Source organism: Accipiter gentilis, chromosome 29 (genome assembly GCF_929443795.1).
Source record: "Accipiter gentilis chromosome 29, bAccGen1.1, whole genome shotgun sequence".
In the NCBI taxonomy this organism is placed as follows: Eukaryota; Metazoa; Chordata; class Aves; order Accipitriformes; family Accipitridae; genus Astur; species Astur gentilis.
In genome coordinates, this window is record NC_064908.1 from 10420447 (window position 1) to 10443703 (window position 23257).

At 44.7% G+C, this 23257-nt stretch overlaps 1 protein-coding gene across 4 annotated transcripts in view; it reads left to right on the forward strand.

Annotated features, from left to right (window-relative positions):
• The window catches only part of LOC126052307 (discoidin domain-containing receptor 2-like), a 63341-nt gene that overhangs the window by 23216 nt on the left and 16868 nt on the right, over positions 1-23257 (forward strand). For all 4 annotated transcript variants that reach the window (XM_049832828.1, XM_049832829.1, XM_049832830.1 and 1 more), the window contains exons 2-7: positions 5819-5956; positions 10816-10918; positions 13125-13353; positions 17058-17205; positions 17415-17520; positions 20242-20428. In XM_049832828.1, the coding sequence (XP_049688785.1) occupies positions 5893-5956; positions 10816-10918; positions 13125-13353; positions 17058-17205; positions 17415-17520; positions 20242-20428 (837 nt within the window). In that variant the 5' untranslated portion in view covers positions 5819-5892. The remainder of the gene's footprint in view (positions 1-5818; positions 5957-10815; positions 10919-13124; positions 13354-17057; positions 17206-17414; positions 17521-20241; positions 20429-23257) is intronic.

The window sequence follows — 23257 nt, forward strand, 5'->3', positions numbered from 1 at the left end:
GGTGTCGCTGCTCCTGCCCTATGTCTCCCACCACATTCCTAACATTGCCGTGGGTTTTTGCTCTTTCTGACCATCTCTGTTGGTGCCTATATCCAAGACCTCCTGTTGCAGCCTCACACTTCATGCCAGGATCTTGCTGGGCCTGCCCAGCTCCCTGGTTACTGTCCAGCATGATGATATTTGTTGTCACTGTTTGCACTTGGTTTGTCCAGGTACCACCCATATGTCATTCAGAGACCTCTCCCCACGCTGCCTGGTTGACTGAATCTAGGGATGGCCACAGAGACCAGATTCCAAGTTCACCTAAGGGAAAACTTGTTGCTGCCTTCTCACAGGGCTCCTGCGCATATGGCATGGCTGTCCTGATACTGGTCCTATCCATTCACCCTCCAGCAGCTCTGCTGGAGTGGGTGGCCATCTTCTCAGGCCAGCAGCCCTGCTCTGCTTTTTCCAATCTTATGGCAGTTGGTTTCATTAGAAGAGAGTGCCTTTCCTTAAGATTGTTATACCTGTGCACTCTTGGCATGATGCTAGCCAAGTGGCAAAGTCAGAATCTTTGTTAATGGTAAATAGGAATATATAGGGAGGAGATGACTGGGGCTTAAAAGACCAAAATTGATACCAGAAGCAAGAAGTATTTGAATTGTAAACTAAGCAAAATGTTTTAAGAAGTGATCAGAATCCTTTCTGTAAGCATTTCCATCAGCAAATTCTGTTTGGTCCAAACTGAAGCTGCATGCACTCCAGAGGAAGACTGCTGGATTTGGGGAATCTCAGATTAATTCTGAGGCAAAGAGAAATGTTCCAGCACCATTTTGGAGCCAGAAAAATGGAAATCACACTTTTCTAGCCTCTCTTTCTTCAGGCTTCAGATACTGCCCCAATTAGTAGCTTTGCTGCTTCCTCCTTGAATTCCTTTAGGAGTGCTAGGAGATACCATCCAGTCCTCCTGACCATTCCTGAACCTCTTCTGAGCATACTTTGATATAGGGTAGATCCTCTTGTAATACATACAGAGTGAGAATACAGCTGTGAGAATACACACAGCTATGAGTCTTGATCATGACCATGGAGTTTCTTGGCGTGGTGTTGGGCATCTGTAACGGGGATTCCTGCAGCAAACCCTAAGGTCCCACTCCAAGGTAATGATCTGCGAAGGAACCAGTTAAAACAAATGCCTGTTTCAGTTGGGATCTAGAGAGGCTTGCAAACATGCCAGACCTCCGTAATGGATCTCTGGAGGGAGAACAGTACCTGGAGGAGCTCCAAGTCCCACCTTCTTCATGCACATCACTAAAGAATAGCTCCCTCCTGTGCCCACTGTGCTTTTGCTTGCAGGCCCCATGCTGTGCTGGGTACAGTGCTGGGTCACAATGAGCTGTTTCTCTTCAGAGAGATGGATTGGATTTTTAGACATGGTATCTGCTGGGTATATCGGGAAAACTGTCCTCTTTTGCATTTCTTTGAGTTTTTCAGCAAGTAGATTTTTTTTTTTCCACTCACAATGGTTGTAACAGGATTTTATTCTCCTGCAGCCAGCTGTTAGCAATTAGCAACTTGATCCATTCAGTCCTGAGAACAGAGTTTAACACTTTCTTGCCTCTGTGAGGATGTTGCTAATCCTGTTTTTGCTGGTTTTGGGCTTGTGCTGTAGTTTTGGCACTTTCTGTGTATGTGTGGGCAGGTCAGGAAGAAAGGCATGAGTACAGCAAGGGACTCTAATGCAGCTGAAAGAGCTACAATGGAAAGTATCAAGTCGTCTACCCAGAAAAAAATCATTAGGAAGATGATTTCCAAGCAGTTTGTACAGACGCTTGTATTTAGAAGTATATTCCAGTGTGTTCTAGTGCTGGGAATTGTGCAGTTTGGGAATCCAATCTACTACTAGCTGAGATTTAGACTTAGCAGAAATCAACATCAGTAGTTCTTCAAACAGTGATTTCTGGCAGTAAGAGATCCTGACTGGAGCTGAATTTCCTCTAAATTGTGAGACGGGTGAAAAACACTCTTGGTGACCTTGCCCAAGAGAACAACAGCTGCTGTAGAGCATGAGAAGATGAGAAATGACACTGCTCCCTGTGTGCAGCACCTCTCCTGGGACTCCCAAACATGCACTTTGGTGGTCCAGGACCAGGAACCAAGTGTAGCAGGAAGAATAAGTCCAGCACAGCCTGAACTCAGCTGCTGGGGTTCCTGCATATGGCTGAACTGCTGTAAATACTTATTCACTGCCACATACAAAGGTGAGGATTTGTCTTGCCAGACTGGCCACCTGGGAATGATGAGGCTAGTCCAGGCCAGCCCTTTAGGTTCCCTGTGTCATCAGTGGAGATAGACACATCTCAAGGGGATTCGTCCTGCTCATCTTGGATGCTACTTAGGCAAGGGCCAAATTCAAAGCCAGCATTTGTTAGCACAGGGGTGCAGACAGGTGAGCTCTAGAGCCAGCTCTGAAGGTTTCTGTGTCTTTCCTGGAGGCCAGGCTGGTCTCTATGGCCACATCTTCCAGTTTTGGCTTGCAGATCCCCCAAGCCACACCATTTTTGCTTGACCTGCTAAGCTCCACATGCCCATCAAGTCCTGAGAAGCCCCCTGTTCACAGGGTGCTGGCTGCAGCAGGGTGGGACAGACAACTGTCTGGGCCACCCCAGCCCATACCTTTCCTCCGGCACTGGTTGCTGTCTCAGGGGCGGGAGCTGATGTGGTGCTTGGGCACCTCTGCGTGACTTCCCTTGTCCCCACCCCACTCCCTCTTTGCTCCTGTTACCTTTTACATTCTGATCGCTGTATTCCAGTGGTTAAATTATGTGACTGGCTATGTGGCAATACAATAGGTGTGATTTAGAACATGGCGTGAGCTTTGTGTAAAGCAAATGGGCACTTAAATTATGGTGTTTGGTCTGTACCTGGTCAAATGAGATAATGGTGGTGTTTGGTCTGTACCTGGTCAAATGAGATAATGTTGCTGTTTGTGTTACACATCTCATTATTACTGCTGTGACATTGGTAGCCCTTGGCATGACTTGTTTGCAAGTTATTTTGAGACCATGACAAACTTAGCACAATTACTCTTTTGTCAACAGACAAAACCCTTACACCAAAATTCAGCTTAGTACTTTCACTCAGGGTGCTAGCTGATCCAAGCTGGGCTGTGACATCTGTGCTGATAGCAGAGGATAGGTATAACTTCATCCCTGTGCTCTGCTGCAGGCATCTGCCTCCCTGCTGTTCATCCTTCTTTGTTGGGCTTTTGGGTCAAATGGGAAGCCAAGGCAATTTGAATGCTTACAGTGATGTCTGTCTTTTTTTTCTGGGGGCTTTTTCCTGGCTTCAGCAGTGGGCTCTGGTCCTCACCTAGCCATGTAGAATTGGTGTTTCAGTGCTGTATGGTTCCCCTTTTCTTTAACCCTGTCCAAGTTAGAGGGAAATCCAAGAGTGGTGTTTGGTGGGACCTAGCCTGTGCCTTTACAGATGCCTGATCCTCTCCCCCTTTGCCAGGCTCTGTTTCTAGGCCCTGAGGGGGTGATGAGGGTGTGGAGTGTAGTGTGCTCATCCTCTGCCATCTGAGGACTCCAATACAGCTGGCAGCTTTTAAACCTCCAGCTGAGAAGTCACCTGGGAGGTGTCTTCAAGCTGCTGTTCTCCTGCCAGGGTCTTCTCAGCAACTTGCAGCTCTGTTTGGTGGCTGGTCCAGCATGAGGACCCAGAGGAAGGATCTTCTCTAGCCCAGGCTACACCCACATAGCCCAGCTGATTTGGGCGGACTCCTGGATCACGGTCAGGGTACCCCATATACCACCAAACAGCGCTCTGCTGTGTTTCCCATCACTTCTTCCAGGAGCATGGTTAAAGCCTTAACATTCATGACACTTTACTTTCTCACATCCTATGAGAGGACAGTCTCCTCTAGTGCTGAACTCTCTGCAGTTCCCTTTGCAAGTCCTGCTTTGGGAGCCTCTGGAGCACCCTGCGTAGATTCACTTCCACCAGGTCTGTCTTCAAACTCTGCTGAAAAAATGCCTCTACAAAATCTCCCTCTGCATGACTACAAGAAGTCTCTGCTCCATGGTACTTGCAGTGTGTCATGGGATGGTGGGAATTGGTGTGTTTGCATCAGAGATCACCCCCCTCTATTTCAGGGGCGAAGGTGACCTTGGATGCACATGTAGCTTGAGAGTGCTTGGTCAAAACCTCTTTTTTGATTTCAAGACCCTCCTGCTGAGTTATGGGCTGCCTTTTCTCTCCAGTGCTTTGCTTTTGCACACTTTCCACCTGAGATGCCACAAAATCACAGAACTTTGTCGACAGCCTCCTCCCAGCTGTGGCTAGGGTGCTCACCTGGAGCACAAGAGGTGACTGAAGCAGGAGGGATCCTGGCAATTTTAAGGTATTTTTTGGTTAGTTTGCATTGTCAGATGGCTGGGCACAGCACTGCTGGGCAGCATCCACTGATCATTAGTTTCCCCTCCTGCATGCATGTTTGGCTCTTTTCCCAAGAAGGCCCTTAGTTGTTTTTCAGGCTCAGAGCCATCTTTTTGGACAGAATCCAGCAGGGACAATGGCCAGTAGCAAATCCTTAGGAAAGAGAATAAAAACAGGGCAAGCCTCAGTGATTCTAACCCTGATTTAGCTTCTGGGCGTTGAGCAATCTGCGGCTGGGGGATTTTCTGAGCCAAAGGTTTTACCTTTGGATTTAAGAAGCTGTGGTGTATCTTTCTGTTGTGAATATATCCAATTGTTTTGGTATCCATGGCAACTCATGGCTGCTACTTGTACAGTTTAATTATGTTCGGTGGAAAAAATAAACCCTTTTGTTACAAATCTCCGAGCTAATGGCATGTGATGCTCTTGCACGCATGTATGCACTGGCATAGTGATGGTCCCTTTTTTATCCTCTCTTCCTTTACTAAAATCCTAACATTCAGTTTTGCCTTTTTACTACCACTCTGAGGATTCTTGAGCAAACACCCTCTGGTCCTGGCAACTTTTCATTTATTGATTTGTTATGTTTTCTTTTCGCCTGACATTTCAATATGAGACAGAGCCTCTAACCTGCCTCATGTAAAGCTGTCTTCTAGTATGGGAACCTCCTGAGGCTTTTTGTAGGACACACAGAATTTGCATAACTGCTGATATGACCTTGTGTTCCTTTAGGTGTTATCATGGCTTTCCACTGAAATTGCCAGCATTTAAGCCCTTTGCTATTTTTCTTGTTTCCAAACAGGAAATTAAGTGTGCTCGCATGTGTGAGTGCACATGCTCTTTTGGCAGCAATGTGGACATGTAGGGAGAGATTATTTTCGCCCTGTTTTAGACATTTATCTTAAGGTTCTGTGACAAGTTCCAGAGTGTCCACTGGGCCATTTGGAGTACACAGCTGGTGCAGATAGAGGTGTGCATTGGGTGGATAGGCACCACTTGGGGAGCCTGGTTGGACTATACAGGTTCATTGTAGATGCAGCTTCAGTACTTGTTAATATAGTAAGGAAAGTGAAGAATTGATGGGGGATGGATTACTTTGCATTGGACTTTAAGAGCAGTTAAGAGAGTATGTCCACACAGTAGTCATGGCAGCTAAGCTCCTAAAAGCTGAATTACATTAATAGCTTTAGAGATGGTATGGGTAGTCAGGCAATCATTAGTACTTCACTAAGCCTCTGATCAGGTGGTGGGTCAGAGTAGGGCTAAAGTCAAGACGCTCTTGAAGGCACAAAAGAATGCCCAGCACATCACCAGGCAATGACAATATAGCAAGTCTGCAGCACAAAGAAGTCCTGTCTTTGGAGGACTCATCTTCTGTCTTTGCTTTGTCTTTCAGAAATGTAGATGGCAGCTGCTGTCTTTGAAGGACTCACACCCATCTGACCCTGCGCAGCACCTCCGATTGCTACCATGATCTTCTGCATGCTGCTGTTGGCCTTACTGCCTGAGCCATCTGGCACCGAAGTCAACCCTGGTAGGGAGCTGCCAGGCTGGGAGAGGACTCTGATCTCCCACTTTTCATATGCTTGTTCTCAGCCTTTCTTTGCCCCTCATGGTGAATGCATATGAATGTACATAAATGCAATCACTAATGTAGTTCCTGAATGCCCTCCTCTGGACTGAGATGGCCAGTCTTCCATGACAGCTGTGCTGGAGTGGGACATCTGTCCTGACAGTGCCAGGAGGGCTCAGGCACATGGATATACTACTTTTTTTGCCCACCCAGAGAGTCTCTGCTCTCAGCAAGCCTGTCCTGAGTTCTGATTATCCCTTCATCACTTCAACCATGTGATCTGCAGAACAAATGTGGCTCTAGACTGGCTCAGAGATAATGTGCTCACTGTGGAAAGCAAATTACCGGTTAGTAAAGCATAAGGCACAGCTCTCCAGCCAGCAAGAGGGGTTCTGGAGAGAGAAGTGTGGAAGGAAAGGTAGAAAACCCTACCGGGTACAAAGCTAGGGTGGAGACAGGGATATGAGCCTGAGCCCCTATGGAGGGCATGGCCTCTTATCCTACAGCATTTGGCAAGTTATAATCATGATGAGTAAGATAATAGTCTGTGTATATTGCAAAAATCCCCTTAATTAGGTAGTTTGAGCTGGAGATGGTCTGTGAAATAAACGAGTCTAATCTTTTTCCAGCTTGGCTGAAGGTATGGTGAGGCAGCAGTGCTACCCTGAGGGCCTTTGTTTGCTGAGTCTGGCTCTTTGTTTGGAGCCTTTTGACTGTGTCTGGCTCTGACCCTGCTTTAGCCTGTGGATCTTTGCAGAGGTTTAAGGTTGCACAGTAACCAGCCAGAAGTGAAGTGAGGCCTGTGGGGGGAGCTCAGCAGGCACTCCTGTGCTCCCCTGTTCCCATGTCCAACTTTGAACTGGGGTGCCATCTGCTTCTAATGGTTAAAACCTAGTGGAGGAAGAGGGAAGATGGCAGCTAGAGGGTCAGTCACATGCAGGTTCCTTTTGGTGGTGGTAAATACAGAAGTTAGCACACCTAAATATGCAGGAATAGCTCCCCCCTGCCCCAGGTCCTGGAAGGTGGGGTGGGCTCTGAGCACAGTGCTGTGGTCCCACCCTCCTGCAGTAATCTTTTCCACCAAGAAATAAGCATGTAGCTTTGCTCGCACTTCTCAGTACTGCCTGTGACTGGCTTAAGCAGCTTTGCCTTCTCAGCTCCCACAGCTGTTCAGCTGTCTCTCTGCCCCAAGGGGCCATTCCCTGTTGTTCCCAGCCAGACTCCAGCACACCCATAGCCCAGCTGATGCTCCTCGGCTACGATGCCTACAGGCTCCATTGATTATGTTGACCTCCTGATCTGCTCCAGGAGTGGTCTGAAGCATCTCCTGCATTGCCTTCTAAACTGAAGGGACTGCTTTGTGGATGATTTCAGACCTGCGTAGGAAAGATCCTGTGGAGTCCTTTTGCCTAGCATCAGTTGTTTGACCTCACTAAGAGAGGTGAGCTAACACTTTGATCCTCAATGTATCCTGTCTGCATGGCATGAGTGCGTAGTAAAGTGACAGTGATATCTGAGCAGGAGTCTGGTGGCACCTAAACAGAAGCCAAGGATGGTTTTGCTTGAGAGGATGTGCATTTTGCTGAGATCCTCATGCTGCTTGTTTTGGCGAGAGCCACAGCCACCCGTAGAGCGTATCCCTTGATGCCAGGGACACTCTGGCTTCCATCTGCCAGCCCTGGATTTGTGAACAAATGAGTTTTGTTAAGGATTGCAGTAAGGCCCTGTCCCCCGGAGCCCTTCCCAACTAGCTAGCTCTCTGTCTGGCATTGCTGTAGGGTGTGCACTTGACCTTTAAATAAGGTGTGACCAGACAGGACTCCTATTGCAGAAGCACAAAAACACTTTCTGCTTTCAGATGATGACCCCACCCTTTTGGAAAATCTTCAGATATTTACCCGTAGTTCAGCAACATACTAGCTTTCCAGCAATAGATTAGATTGTACAGGTCTGTGATGGGACAGGTAAGAGTGCAGACAGTCGAGGCTAGTTTGGTTTACTAAACTTACTGTTCAGTATCAGAGCAGGGTTAGAGTTCTCAGTTGGCTTTCAGCAGCCACAATCACCGTGTCTGATCCCAGTCAGACACTAGCTACCTTCCAGTGAATTCTTCTGTAAACAGGCCTCTTAAAAAAACTCAGAAATATGAATGAATGTTCTGGGTGAGACCAGGGGGCAATCCAGCTTGGTGTCCTGACTCCAGCAGTGTCCCATCTCTGCTGGTTCTAGAAGAATGCATAGATGGGCAAGTATGCAGCAGTGCTTTACCCCAGGTATGCTTTTGGCTCGCTGCAGTCTGCTGCTTAGGAGCTTTCTGAGCTAGCACTTGTATATTTGCTTGTGCTAGCTGTGAGTTTGTCTAACTGATTTTTGAACCCATGTGAACCTCTGGCATTCGGAGGCCTTAATAGGTTAAGGATGCATATGTTGTTTTTGAACTCTGCTACCTGATCTTTTGATGCCTCCTAGTTCTGGTATTTTGAGAGGCAGTGAGTAATTGTTCAGGATATAAATAATCTTTGTCATACTGCACTTCAGTAATCTCTTTAGTAATGGTGAGGCTGCTGATCTTTTGTTTTGAATAATCTGTGTTGCCTTCTCTGTCTTTGATGGGAGAAGGAAGGAGTAAGAGCTTGTCCTGGTTTCAGCTGGAATAAAGTTAATTTTCTTCCTAGTAGCTGGTATAGTGCTGTGTTTCGGATTTAGGATGAGAAGAATGTTGATAACACACTGATGCATTAGTTGTTGCTAAGCAGTGTTTATACTAAGTCAAGGACTTTTCAGCTGCTTATACTGACCTGCCAGTGGAGGCTGTGGGTGCACAAGAAGCTGGGAGAGGACACAGCCACGACAGCTGACCCAAATGAGCCAAAGGGATATTCCATACCATATGACATCATACCCAGTATATAAACTGGGAAAGTTGGCCGGGGGACACCATGGCTCAGGGATTGGCTGGGCACCAGGTCAGCAGGTGGAGAGCAATTGTATTGTGCATCACTTGCTTTGTATATTTTTATTATTATTATTATTTTCCCTTCCTTTTCTGTCCTATTAAACTGTCTTTATCTCAATCCATGAGTTCTACTTTTTTTTCCCCCTGATTCTCTCCCCCATCCCACTGGGTGGGGCAGGAGTGAGCGAGTAGCTGTGTGGTGCTTAATTGCTGGCTGGGGTTAAATGATGACAGAGCTCTGTTCCATATCTGACTGGCATCTGACCATGAATACAGACAGTGGTGTAATGGTGTTTTCTAGTTTTTTGTATGTATTCCCATAATTTGCTCTTTTCTATATTAAATAATTGATATCATCAGCAAACATTGTCACCTCAGCACCCATCTCCTTTACAACATTATTTAGGAATATACAGAATGTCATGTATTCATTGGTACTAAGCCTGACAATGGCTGCAGCTAAACCCTATTGAAACAACCTCTGTTTGCAAACATTTCTACATTGAAATCTGTCAGGTAGTTATTTGGCCTGCAGTTGTTATTCTCTGTGGTGGTAACAACAAGGTGGGTTTCATGCCTTTATCTTTTCTTGTAGCTTCTGAACATGGTGAACAGCTTTATCCAGGTTTGGTACAAGGGTAGCAGTCCGGAGGTACAGAAATGAGGAAGACACCCAAGGCAGTGCCCTCACTGAGGGAAAGGCAGGCGGAACTGCTGATATGGCAGCAGGCAGCACAGCAGTGAAGATGCCAACTGGCATGCATGCCACTCTGGAGTGACTGAAGCACATGCTGGCACTTGTCTGTGTCACTGCAGACAGGGGAGGAGCTGGGGCTGTTGTGAGCTCAGAGGACAAAGACGAAAGATCTATGGGAAAGTCCCATTTCCTTTTTTGGGGGGGACTTGCCATTGACTATGTTTTTGCATTTTAATTGTTTCATGATTTAATCACATATAACTTTCTTCTAAATCTCCTGTTGATGTCAGTCTGACAAAAATATCTTGCTTGCCTGTTTTGAATACTGAGCCTTAATGAACACATTAAGATTTTGAGTTTTCTGAAACATCTCTAATACTCCAAGACATATTTAAAAACTTGTGTCAGGGGAGAGAGCTTGGCCAGCTTGGATTTGTAAGCTACATCTGCACTGTCTTTGGTGTAGTGAGCCGTATTGAGCTTGTAGAGCTCCGTGGCTTGAGCCAGTTGTGTCTGTACTCTCTGGCAGCACCAGGTTTAAGAGTCTTCTCAAGCCTGGAGAGAAGTGCTTGCTCCATGTGGAGGCAGGGAACAGACTAGGATGGGGCAGTGTGGATGGTCAGGGGCTTGTGTTCAAGTGTGAGCTCTAACCTGCAGTGACACGACACAGCAGATGTTTCCATAAGCTAGTCTAGTAATCTGTAATAGAAGCTGTTTGACTTCTCACTTGTTACTGGACTGGTGAAAATAATTGTTCCTATTTGAATGCAAGTCAAGCATCCAGTTTATTCCACAGGAAGAAAAATCTTTTAACAAATACATCCATTCTATGTTGCATCATTATTGATAAATAATTTTTCATTGTAAAATACGCCTGTACAACCAGTAACACTAGTATGGTTTGGATTTCATGTTCTTAAAGTGTTTCTTTGTAAAGTTTTTGCCTTGCCAGGACTCTGCTGAATGATATTAACTGTGAGTGTATTTCATTACTACAATTTCAGTTTATGGTAATTATGAAGTATTTCATCCTTTTTATTTGCATTCTCTATTTTATCATTACCATGTTTATTCCCTAGACATGATAGCCTTTTAATTAAACTTGTCTGGTGATTTAGGAAGAATTGGTACTGATCTTTTTTTACTTGCTTGTGTTCCCATTTTCAGCTATATGCCGTTACCCTTTGGGTATGCATGAAGGGACGATACGAGATGAAGACATCACGGCTTCCAGCCAGTGGTATGATTCCACAGGACCTCAGTATGCACGGTAGGTTAATCTCTGGCAAAAAATGTAATCCTTTTTTTCATCTAGATATCCAATATGTGATTGAGGAAGAAGTTCCCTCACCCTTAAAGAAACCTGTTTGTTTAGCTTGTTCACTGCTTCTATGTTAAATCTAATTAGTGCATAGTGAAAGACCAAGAGGCAATGGTCTTGGTTACAAGCTTTAATACAGGAAATTCTGATTCAATATTAAGAAAAAAAAATAATCCATCCCCATGAGAATGAATTGATGGGGCAGGTACCCAGAGACGTGATGGTGTCTCCAGGCCTTGAGCAGCACACTGTTACTTTGGAGTTAGCCCTGCTGTGAGCAGGAGATTGGACTAGAGACTTGCAGAGGTTGCTTCCGACCCTCATCTTCCTATAGGTCTGTGAATAAATCTCTATATGGATTTGTGACTTACAGGTCAGCTAGAGACAGTGCCCCTGGGATTCTTGTAGAGCGCTTTAAAATAAATCATAGGAAATCATTTACAACGATGAACTTTTCAACTGCATCCTATTAAGGAAATGGGCTCAAAAACCTGGAAACTGCAGAGTTAAGGAATTGTTAAAAAGTAGCTAAAGGATTTTCTTTCAATGTCAAGCAGTACTACAGTCTTTCTCATAAGCTTGGCTTTTCATTTTTTGTCATTTCATTTCTCAAAGCTACTAACTGATGATTTGCAAAATACTTAAAAATGTAAGTTTCCTTAGAATTGTTTATAATGATGATACCAAACATTCCTACATTTTTGGTGCAAGTTAGATGCGAATTTCAGGTTAATTGTGATACTTTCATTTTTATGATGAATTTGGGCAGTTCAAAATCATAAAATTTTCCTAGTGCTTGATTTTTTTTTTTCTTAGTCTGTGGTAAAGCAAAGATGCTAAGTGTCATGTGTTTTAATGGAGTTTGAACAAGCCTGTGGGTCTGAAAGCTGGGAGACTTACTTTCTTCTGAGACAGGGCTTATCTCCAGTTCTGCAAATACTTCAGGTATCACTTACCATCTGTTACCATCATCTCTTTGCCAGGGCAGCTGGATGTCCAGAGGGTGAAGATGTGAAGGCACCCCTCTAGCTGACTTAATTTTGTTAGAGGTCATAGTTGTCCTATGCAGATGTCTGTCCCTGTCATTTCATAGTCACCCTTTCTGCCTTTCTTAGAACTTCTTTTACTTGCCACTTCACCGTAAGAAAGACTTGCACTAACAGCTGACCAATGTGAGACAAAAATCTTCTCTAGCCTGTGACTTGACCTTCAGTGTCTCCTGAGTACTGCCTTCCTTGATGCAGGGGTTGGCACTCACTGATCCTGTCAGAGACAGGAATTGCTGTCTGAAAGACAAGGGCCCTTCATGGGCTTGCTGTTTGCTAAGAAATCCCTGTTGCTAAAAAGCCTATGTGGTCTTTTTGTGTCTGGATAAATTTTTCACATTTAAAACTCTCACCACCTTGTGGCTTGCACAGCTGAGCCTACAGAAGCCTAGGTAAGGCAGTGTTTCCTTTAGTGGCTCCACCTGGTGATTGCTACAACACTCTGCTCGGCATGCAATCTCCAAGGATAAAAGCCTTAACCTTTGCAGCTGGTGTCATAATGTTCAACTTGGAAGCAGACCTTTAACATCATACACCTAGCAGTGTCCTGCACAAGCAGCTCTGATGAATGAAGGAAGTGTGAAAGATGCGTTGAGATGACCCAGAATAATTTGTAGATGGGCAGAGCTTTTCTTTCTAAAACGTATTTTTAAGATCTCTCCTCTTTGTGCCTGTTAGAGCTGTAGCAGTTGGTCAAGCAGAGGTTCAGGCCTTACTCTATGGGGTTTAGGAGAAGTGAGTATGCACTTTACTAGGAAGGTGCTAAAGAGCATGCAGTATGCAGTTACCTACTGAGTAGCATAGTTGTTTCTGATCAACATGGAAGTATGTATCTGGGAAAGAAATTACTTCTAACAGTTAATGAAAGATACCTGAAACTGACGGAGTTGTTCTTAACAGGACAAAACTGGCTACAGGAGTCTTAAGTCTCAATTGACCATCACTCTGAAGGGGAGAGGTATTTGGTAGCCAGCTGTCAGGTCTCACTTGCTGATCTGGTTTCTTTCTCCCAATTCTCAAAGTTTCAAGGTGTTTCCTCAGTTACTGGGAAGGCTGGATCCTTGGAAGTGTCTTTTTTTTTTTTTTAATGTGTGTGGTTTTCCCCTCAGGTTACAAAGGGAAGAGGGGGATGGAGCCTGGTGCCCGGCTGGCTTGTTGCAACCAGAAGATGTACAGTTCCTTCAAATTGACCTGCATAAGCTCTTCTTCATTACCTTGATTGGGACTCAGGGACGGCATGCCCGTGCCACAGGCAAAGAATTTGCCCGTGCTTACCGAATTGACTATAGCCGCAATGGAGAGCGCTGGATCTCCTGGAAAGATCGTCAGGGCAGGAAGGTGAGTGTAGTAGGAACTGAATTATGGAGCACACAGTCATAAAGAACTAGACTGTAGAAGGCACATCCTCTACGTACTGCCTAGTGCATTGTACTTTATCCTGACTCTTCTGTCAGGCATTTAGTGTCCTCTGCCTTAGTCCTGTGTTTGCTATGATGTTAGACTGTTATTCCCCTGACCTAATCCCCCAGATCCCAGCCATTGCCATCACTGAAAACTGTGGTTCTTCACTACCTTTCTGTGCATGTTCAAAATATCATGTGAATGTCCCTCTACCAGCCAGACACTTCTTCTAAATTGGAAGCTGCGAAGCAAATGCCTGCTTTGTGATTAAAAAAAGGGAGGGGGTGGCAGGGAATGGAGATGAGTTTCTTGATGAGTGTTGAATGTAGGGAGCAATGAAGAGGAGGGATTTTAGAGGGTAAGAAATGTGCTGAGTGCATACACTCAGAGATGCTTCCCTGCTCACCACAGTTGTCTCCTGCTATCTCCAGACTTGAGCACACAGCTTAGCACTGGATGTGCTCTGGTCATGTTCATAAGCCTTTATTAAACTTTCCCTGGGAAGGAATCCCCTCTCTCATCTGCAGCTCGTCTGACCTGATCACCCTGCCTCAGGCTGGCTTGTGGAGTCTGAAGACCTAAGCCAGACTAGAAAGGTACTGGGTGTGGTGATGTTTTATGGCACTGGGGGTGCTTTGGAAGTCACAGTGGGGTCTGTATTGCAGTGTTAAGTAATAGCTTCTAGCTTGTTAATGAATTATTTGCTCACTCAGACCTTTGGCTATTTAGCCATTACCATTATCTTGCCCATCCCTCATGTTTTGGTGTGTGCTACAAACAAACACTGTGTTTGCAGGATGGGAGGGGAAGTTTAAACTCCATGGGGTTAACTGTTCTTTGTTGGTACTTAGGTGAAGTCTGTCTGCATCTTTTAGTTATACCAGAATTCAATTGGTTACACTGTCCACAAGCGGCTAAATGCCCCTTGTCTCCCACCCCAGTCCTGTGCAGAGCAGTGTTCTTGGGCCCTCAGGACTGTGTTAGTGTCAGGTGTTATGATTTAGTATGGGTCAATTTTTGCAAGATCTCCAGGCCATAATAAGGTAATGAGCGTGTATTCAGCTGTGTTGTTATGCTATAATTTGAGCCATCCTCTATTCTATTCTATATATGTGGAAATACACATATATTGTCAGTGTGTGTGTATCTGTTCCCCATTGCATGAGTCCGAAAAGTTTTCCCTCCTGGTATACTTAGCGAAGATGCTTCTGCTCCTCTGTTCCTATTGCTCTGGACATACAGAATGGGGTACAATTCCTGCCATTTCAGCTCCTCTGAAAAATGACTTTCCATAAAACATATTTTTCAAAATGTGTCACCAGTAACATGTCACATATTCCATTAGTGAATCCATATTTTAGAAGCACTGCTGTCTGGTCAAATAATTTGGTAAAAATGTCCTGTAAAATCATTCTGACCTTGGAATGAGGTGCAGATGGAGCTGCAAGATCCTACTACTTATTTGTATGCATTAAGAAGGCCTCTTCCAGTCCTGTGGTTGATAGATGCCCAATCACTGATAGTTCAGTGTGACTATGTGAGCCCATCTTGGTATGTGTCTGTCCAAGGGGATCACACAATTGGTTTCAGTCAAAAAAAACAAATAAACCCCTTCACTGTGCTGCTAAGTGTCAGCCAGGTAGTACATGCTGCTGCTTTACCAGTAAAGTCACTTTCAGCTTTAATTTGCTCAGTAAAGGCAAAGAGGCAATTTGGGGTCCCCTTGACTCTGACATAGGTTAAGGATGGTCCTCTCCGTTGGCACTAATGTTGCACGGCGCAGCACCATTAGGTCCTGGTCCCTCATCAACTTCTGGTATCAGCCACCTACAGTTGTTTGCCAGCAGCACCGCTTTGTTCTTGATGTTGGGAACATTGGCATCAGTAGCAACCAGGACTGGAAACTGGTGCTGAGTTTGTTCCACATACAGCTAATTCACTTCGGGTTTTTTGGCCCTGAGAAACTGTGTGCTCAATAGCAGCAACCCCACCTTGTGGAGGTGCTAAGCAAAGTGCATCTTCTCTTTTGCTTCTCAGAAGATGTCTGTATAGGACAGGCAAAAATGTCAGCTCTTCCACTGTTCAAAGATACCTTTTTCTGAGGGGGGTGGCTGAAGCTTTCTTCCTTTTACTCTGTCCGCACTGTGTCCATCTAGGACTTTTTGGCTTGACATATCTGCCACCTCAGAGATTCCCTGCCAAACAGTCAACTCCAGAGGATCTGTCCAACTTCTGTGATGAAGATGTGAGATACTCTGCCATATGTTGTCTGCTCTTGGGTTTTATCTCCTACCAGGCCTCTTGTCTTAGGCCATCTGATGGCCAAAAGGGTTAATCACTGTCACTTGGTTCCTGAAGGCAAGGATTACTTACGTGTCCCTACTTCACTGGAAGAAGTCATGGGTGTTTCTCCTAGGAAGAGGGATATTAAGAGGCTGCAGATTTAAAAGCCTGTTGAGGAGCTGAAGAGGATGAGGAAGCAAGCTTACTTTTTGGCTTTTCTTCTGTTTTCTTTGGTCAAGTCCTGGGACTGTGCACCTTTGTAGAACTGTCCAACCAGGTGCGGGAAGCTGTTTCACAGCTATCCCGGTGCAGTCCAGTAGACCACCAGATGTGGCTGGCTCTTCAGGGAGATGCAGTCTTTGGAGTGGTTTCTTTTTGTGATACAATAAGGTCTCTCACTCCTCGATGGACTGTCCAGCCACACTCACTCTCTGGAGATCTTCTCTGCTGCCATGAAGACGAAGCCACCTTTCTGCTCCCTTGTTGGCCTCCCTCATCTTTTAAATTGCCTATACATCAACAATTGCAATCTACATGGTCTTTTGAGTAACCTCAGTCTGATTCATCCTTCCCACCAATAGCACCTTTGAGCAGGAGCCCTCACACTTGTAATTCAGACTTTTGATATCAAAGGTGTTCTTATTTTGTTTCCATAAGTCCAAATCCTTTCAAAAAAATCTCTTAGGCACTTTGTGTCCACTCCTGGGGGATTGACAGCTTCAGCTGTTTCTGTACACTGACTGTCAAAATAAATAGTGGATTGTTCCCAGAACCGTAGTGAAACTGAGGGGAAGGGGAGGGTGAAATTCCGTGCCATATCAGACTGTATTTCAGCAGGATGGGGTGACTATGGTAATGCTGAACACTTCAGTTCAAGACATCTGTGCAGCTGCTTGCACTTTCATCCCCGAAACACTGCAGCACCTCTGGAATTTTGTTGGCTTATAGAGAAAGGACATCAGGACCCTCCACCAGGTAACTAGTGATGAGGGCATGTGCTCAGTTGCCTGTTGTTGGAATGTACATGGAGACTCACTTGAAGAAAGAGAGGTTATGTACTAGTAACCGGAGCTCTCTGCAACATACAGTCCACATGTACATTCATCTCCCACCTGCCTTTCTCCTCTCCCTCAGAGTACTGCCTGGTATAGGTCTGCAGTGGACAGGAGGTGAAATGGCAGCATCCTTCACCCTGTAAGCCATGTACCAGGTAGGAGGAGGGGAGCAGCAGCAGCTAACCCTCTGCAGATACTGCATGGGACAGCTTCCCAGTGTCAAATGATAGGGTACAAGTACATCACTGTACAAATGAACAGCACAATAGAGAGAAGTTGCTAGTAAGGATCTCTCTTCTCCAGGTGATCCAAGGCAACATTGATACTTACGATGTGGTCTTGAAAGATCTTCGGCCTCCCATCATTGCTCGTTTTATCCGGGTGATTCCTGTGACAGAGATGCCAATGACTGTCTGTATGAGGGTGGAGCTCTATGGCTGTGTCTGGTATGGTAAGTAGCAATTTCCATGCCTGTCACTGGAAAGTAGTCCTTATACAATGCTGACTGGGACTCACCTGCGTCCCCACATGTGCAGAGGGAATCCCAGGCCCACGGAACTGCTTCTGTTGGTCCACATCATAAATAAAAGGATCATATGGACAGAGATGATGGAAGGCTGTTGCTGCTGTATTTCTGAGGTATATGGCCTTCTTTTTTAGATGGTTTGGCATCCTATAGCATCCCTGAAGGAGGGACAATAGCGGCTCCTGGCTTCCCCATCGTTTATCTGAATGACTCGACCTATGATGGATACCAGGAGCGCAGGTGGGAGAAGTCGTCCTGTTCTCTCTCGGTCACTGTGCAAGTTATCTCTTCTTTCCTACTTGCCCTGTCACTGGTATCTTGTATCCCAAACATTTCTTTGAGACCTCCAGAGCTGTAAGCTAACCTACTGCTTCTCCAAAGTATTGTAAGTTTGTTATTCCAGGCCCTTTGACACATTGTTAGTTGCTGTTTTTTAAAGGAGGGCATGGGGTCAGGATGCATCAGATTACTTTCCCCCAGCTCACAAAGGCTGGCAGGAGAGAAATAATTTCTTTGTTATTGGAAGTTGTCGTTGCTTCTCTTTAAAGAGAAGAGTGTGTCTGTATACAGCTAAGTGCTGTCTTTGTTCATAGCTTCCATCTTTACACGATGTGATGACACAGTCCTGGTGTGTCCGATTGCCTTAAAGCCCTCCTTACTCTTGGTCTCTAATTGTGACCATATTCATTGCACTGATTTCTTTGTTGGTTCAGGTATAGCCTTAAGCTGTTGTTGATACCGCAAACTATAAGGTGCTGCTACTCTTTTGTTGCCCCAGATTGGAGTTAGAGAGCCAGCTGGACCTTCTACCTGTGCAGTCCCAGTGTCCCTGGATTAGATGAAGATCCTTCCCCTCTTCATTGCCTTTGTTGCTTCTGCAGTTTGACATCTGAAATGCATTCTCTAGCAGACTGCATCTTAAACTGTTGCAGGAAGTCTCCAGGGTAAACTGGGCATCCGAGAAAGTGCGCAACACCTGAACTCTAGGCCTGCACTTGATACCTGTGAGCTTCTGGACAGATTTGAGATATTGTTTTTGAAAACAGAGCTCTGGTGGACTTGAAACAACTTGGAAAACTGCATCACTCCCTGTGAGAAGCTCCAGGTCAGCAGAGGCACCACTGCCAATGTGGTATGAGAGGAAGGTGGCCAATTACTCACTGTAAAGATTTCTTGGGTATGATGCTTTTCCAATTTGGAGTCAAAAAGCCTAAAGTAACTGGATTTTGACGGCTCATTACAAGGTCTGTTAATTTTTCACATCACTGAGATTAGTTAGGTAGGGTGGCATGTTATTAACATTTTGAGGTGTCTGGTTAACCTAATAGTTGGCTTTCATGGAAGGAGAGTTCATTAAGAGTCTGTATCTGAAATATTAAATAACTGGCTGAACTTTCAGACACTTAGTGTGACCACTTTCTTTGCTATAAGTACAGATTTGAGTGTGTTTCAGCTGCTTGAAACCTCAGACAAACTTGGGCATGGGTATCCTCTTGAGGCAGCATATTCCTGCCTATGCAGGAATGTGCCTAATAAGTGATCTGACAGTGTCTCTTCAGTGACCTGGTGTCATCCATTGACTTAAGGTGCTTTTATTATATGTCCTGCTTCAGTTGTCATTAAAGTCCTGAAAATTTTTAGTGTTGCCTGAATTTTTTTTTATGCTTAGAGGTGATTTTTATAAACTTATTTGTGTTTTTTCGTGCTGGAGGCTAAAACAATGGGTTGGAAAGTACATTCTTCATGCTTGTAGGATGTTGCAAGATACTGGGTAACAATGTCTTTATATGTTAATATCTGATGCTTTCAAGCTGAACTGATATAGTAGGGATTGGATATTAAAAAAAACAAAAAACAACAAAATAAATTTACGCGCAGAAAGATGTAGGTGTTGCGCTCAGCTGTCCAGCACTAGCTTAGGAAGGTGGCCCTGCTGGGGAGTGTCAGGGAGCTACAGATGTAGGCACAAAACCCAATGTGCTAAGGAAGGATTCTTTCAAACTCCTTAACCTCTAGGTCATGTGCCTGACTGGCCTGGAAGCAGGAGTCTGCCTCTTCCAGCTGTTAATCCTGTTTTGGAGTTCAAAGGCATGCATACCTGTGCAAATTCTAGTTTGAGACAGGAGGGCTCACCTGGAATGGACTTGTAGAGCTTCAGTGCATGTAGCAGCGGCCCAGCCCAGGTTACAAAGACTGCCTAGAAGCAGCTGAATGAAACAGGTCCAGGGAGCAAGTTCAGGCACTAATACAGCTGAACTGTGTGCATGTCCCTGCTATAGGACAAGGGACATGCCAGGGATGGCTCCCAGAAGGTAGGTGGGTCAGGAGTGTACCACATCTGGCATCATCTACTCTGGGACTGTGCTAGAAAACTGTATAGTGGGCTCTGCACTCTCAGATAAGAAGTAGAATGAGGCAGGGTCCTGGGCAAAGAGTCTAACCAGCCTTGGAAATGGAGCTGGTAACACTCTACTTACACAAGGAGCAATGCCAGAAATTATCCCAGTTAGAACTGGCTGTGGCTGCCCATGGTCTTGCTGTTCTTTTTCCTGCTTTTCTGTGCCTGCCTGCAAAACTTTCCCTGCTGGTTCCCCCAGGACAGGATTGGAGCAGTGTTCCTCCCATTCAGCTCCATGATGAAATGCTGCAATTAAAGCACTCTGGAGAGCATACAGTGTCATTTTCTGTAGTCTTAGTTTAGATTCTCAAGAAACTCTGCTTGTAGCTTGGCTTTGTCAGGCAAAAACTTCTGCCTTTTCCCAAGCAGGGAAAGATTTTAAAAGCCCAGCCCAAACAACATAAAGGTGATATTGCATAAGAACAGGGAATGAGTTCTTGTCCAGGATGGGTTAAGAGTAAATTAACTAATGTTTTCCTGGTACCAGTTGAAGGACCCACGTGCTTTCACATATGAGTTCTCCTGGCTGGTATTCTGCCTAACTGTTGGTTCTTTCTTGCTAGGCACTTGTACGGTGGTCTGGGCCAGCTGACAGATGGTGTGCTAGGACTGGACGATTTCACACAGAGCCATCAGTACCGTGTGTGGCCAGGCTATGACTACGTTGGCTGGAAGAATGAGAGCTTCAGCACAGGCTCTGTTGAAATGGAGTTCCAGTTTGACCGACCACGGAACTTCACTTCCATGAAGGTAGTCAGCATTGTCCCTCTCCAGCAGCCTGGAGTGGGGTTTGGGTCTGTATGCTCCCAGATTGTCTCTTTGGGTCTTCTTCCCAAAGCAGGAGGATACAAGGTGCCTGACAGCAGAGTCTACCATAGGCAGAATTTGAGCAGCAGATGTCCCAAGTTTGCTAGTGTAGAAGGGTGAAGCAGGGGAACACTTGCCTCTCCAGAGCTTGGACACTCTTCTTTCAGTATTTGGCTTAAAGGAATAAAAAGCAGACACCTGAAGCAGTGGTTAGGTAGCTGAAGATGGATTTAGGATGTAGGCTAGTTACTGTCTAGGGGCTGCCTGACTCACCTTTCAGGTAAAAGAATGTGGTTGTGCTTCCATTTCGACCAAAAATTTCGCTGGATGCCTCAATCTGTGCTTGTGCTGTGGGAAATTACTTAAACATACAGGAAAAGGATGAGCTGAACTTTGAGTCTGTAGTAAACAGCAGAATCTTTTACAAAGGATTGGTGGCTTTTCTTGTAGAGATTTCAAATGAGGGAGAACCCACCACATCCTTAAGTAAACTGTTTTGGTGGTTACTTACCCTAGTTTTATTTTGTCTATTTTTAACTTGCAACCAATGGCTTTTAGCCTGCTTTCACTGACAAAAATAGAGAGTCCTGCCTTCTCAGAAATTTTCCTGCTTCTACACTGTGATTAAACCACTCTCTTAATCTTTGCTTCAGTAAACTAAGTTGGCTGAACTTCTTAATGCTTTCCCTGTGAGATCCAGGGTCATTTTTGTAGCTATCTTCCAATCCTTTCTTTGCCACTACTCCTTGGATATAGAGACCGGAACTGGGTGCAGGCTTCCCATCAAACTGCATAAAAGAATGGTACCAATTCCCTGCTTTCTGATGATTCTTCTTTGTTTATCAATCTTGTGATCATATTAGTACTCCTAGCCAACGGATAGGGAGCCAGTATTCATTAAAACTTTGGTATCATGCTAAAAGTCAGTTCAAAGTTATTGGTGTCCAGGGTAAAAGTCCAGTGTAGAAAGCATCACTTACAATTTGTTCCTGAGTTCACTACCCTGAAATGAGTCAATCCTGAAAACTTCAGATTATTTTAGGAAACTTTGATTTATTTTTTTCCCCACTTAATTTATTTTATTGCTAGTGATTCTGCAGTCTCTTTCAGATCATTGAAAAAGGTTGCAAATAACCTTGAGCTAGGAATACATTCCTGTTAGAAAAACACCTAGAGAAGAACTTGTGCCTTAAAATTTGTAAGACTTGCTAGTTGCCAATTTTTAATCAAATTAATATAATTCATGAATTCATACTATGTTAATTGGAGTCAGATGTTATAAGTAAATAAAATGCCTTGCAAAAGTCTGCCATGTAAACACAGCTGTTCTGATCAACCAAACACACAAGCTCGTAAAAATAGCTACCTCATCTAGTATTTCATTATAAAGCTGTGTTGGTTAGCTTAAATTATTCTTGATTATTTATTGAATGTTGCCTGTTTCAGCTTTGCATTTAATTTGTATAGGCTAGGTGGTCTGTAAATACTTTTTTGTACCTTCATATCTGTTAGCTTTATCCCAGTCTTCTGAAATTCCCCAGTATCCAAAAAAGTATTAAAAATAAATGTTAGCAAATACTGCAGCTGCATTGCAAATTACTTAGACTTGCATATTGTAAAATTGGACTTTAGTAGGTGGTGTTTCAAATAGAAAGTGTCTCTGTATCAGTACAAGATGCAAACATATCCAACTCCTGTCCAAATAGGGCACAAGTTGTATATTGCAGGCATCAGGCTTTCCTGCCTTGTTATGGATGACTATTTCTCCTTATTGAATAATGTTGTCTAAGCTTCCTCTGTTCCTAATTATACACAAATACCCTTCTTCTGTCTTTTTACTGCTCATCAGGCCTGTCGTCCTCATTACTGCTTCATTGCTATTCACTACAAGTCCTCGCAGAGGCCAAGCGATTAATAGGCTTCAAAGCTGCAGTTAGTCTGGAAACTGTTGTTGTCGCAGTTGCTAATACTCCACAGTCATTAGGAAGTAATTTCTAGAGTTGCTAGGGAGGGTTGGATGACCATGGCTATGAAAGTGGAGTAGTCTGAGGGATACTGAAGACTTTAAGGGTGACCTTATTCTTTCTGGTTCCTGGTCACTGTCTGCAGTGCCAAGATACTGTGGTCAACATCTTCAGGACTGCATGACAGAACTTAAACTGTCATGGTGGGTTTTTTTGGTTTTTTTGTTTATTTTTAAAAAAGGTGCAGGGCAACATTTTCATTGAAGACAGACAGTGGAACAGTGTAAAGGATCCTTACAAGCCTTGTCCCTCTTTGAAGCCTGCTTCATTGGAAGTGCTGGAGGCCTGGGAGAGTGCCAGGTGTTTGGTGTTGATGGGTCTGCAGTGCCGCAACCCAGATAGAGGGAGATGTCACTTTTATGCTGTAGCTTCTTGGTTTGAGTGCAGCCCAAGAGCAGGAAAGGAGAAAGTTGCTATGAGCTCTTGGGAGGGTAAAACAAACCTCCCAAGTATGGAGGTGTCAAGTCAGCCTGAAAGCATTTTGTGAACCGCATAGTCTGAAAGCAGACTATGTGGAGCTGTAACTCGGAGATGAGAGGATGCCTTTGTTTTAGTGAGATGTTAGCTTGGCAGCATAGTGATTGCAGTTTAAATTCCAGCATCATTAGCTAAATCAGTGGTGCCATTGCAGCAGGGACAACCTGGTGATGAGCCACCAGGAGAGGTTGATGGATGCAGGCTTACATGATGGTTTTCTTAAAACTTAGGTCTTCTGTTGTCTTCAAGGTGCAAGCACAGCAGAAGAGCT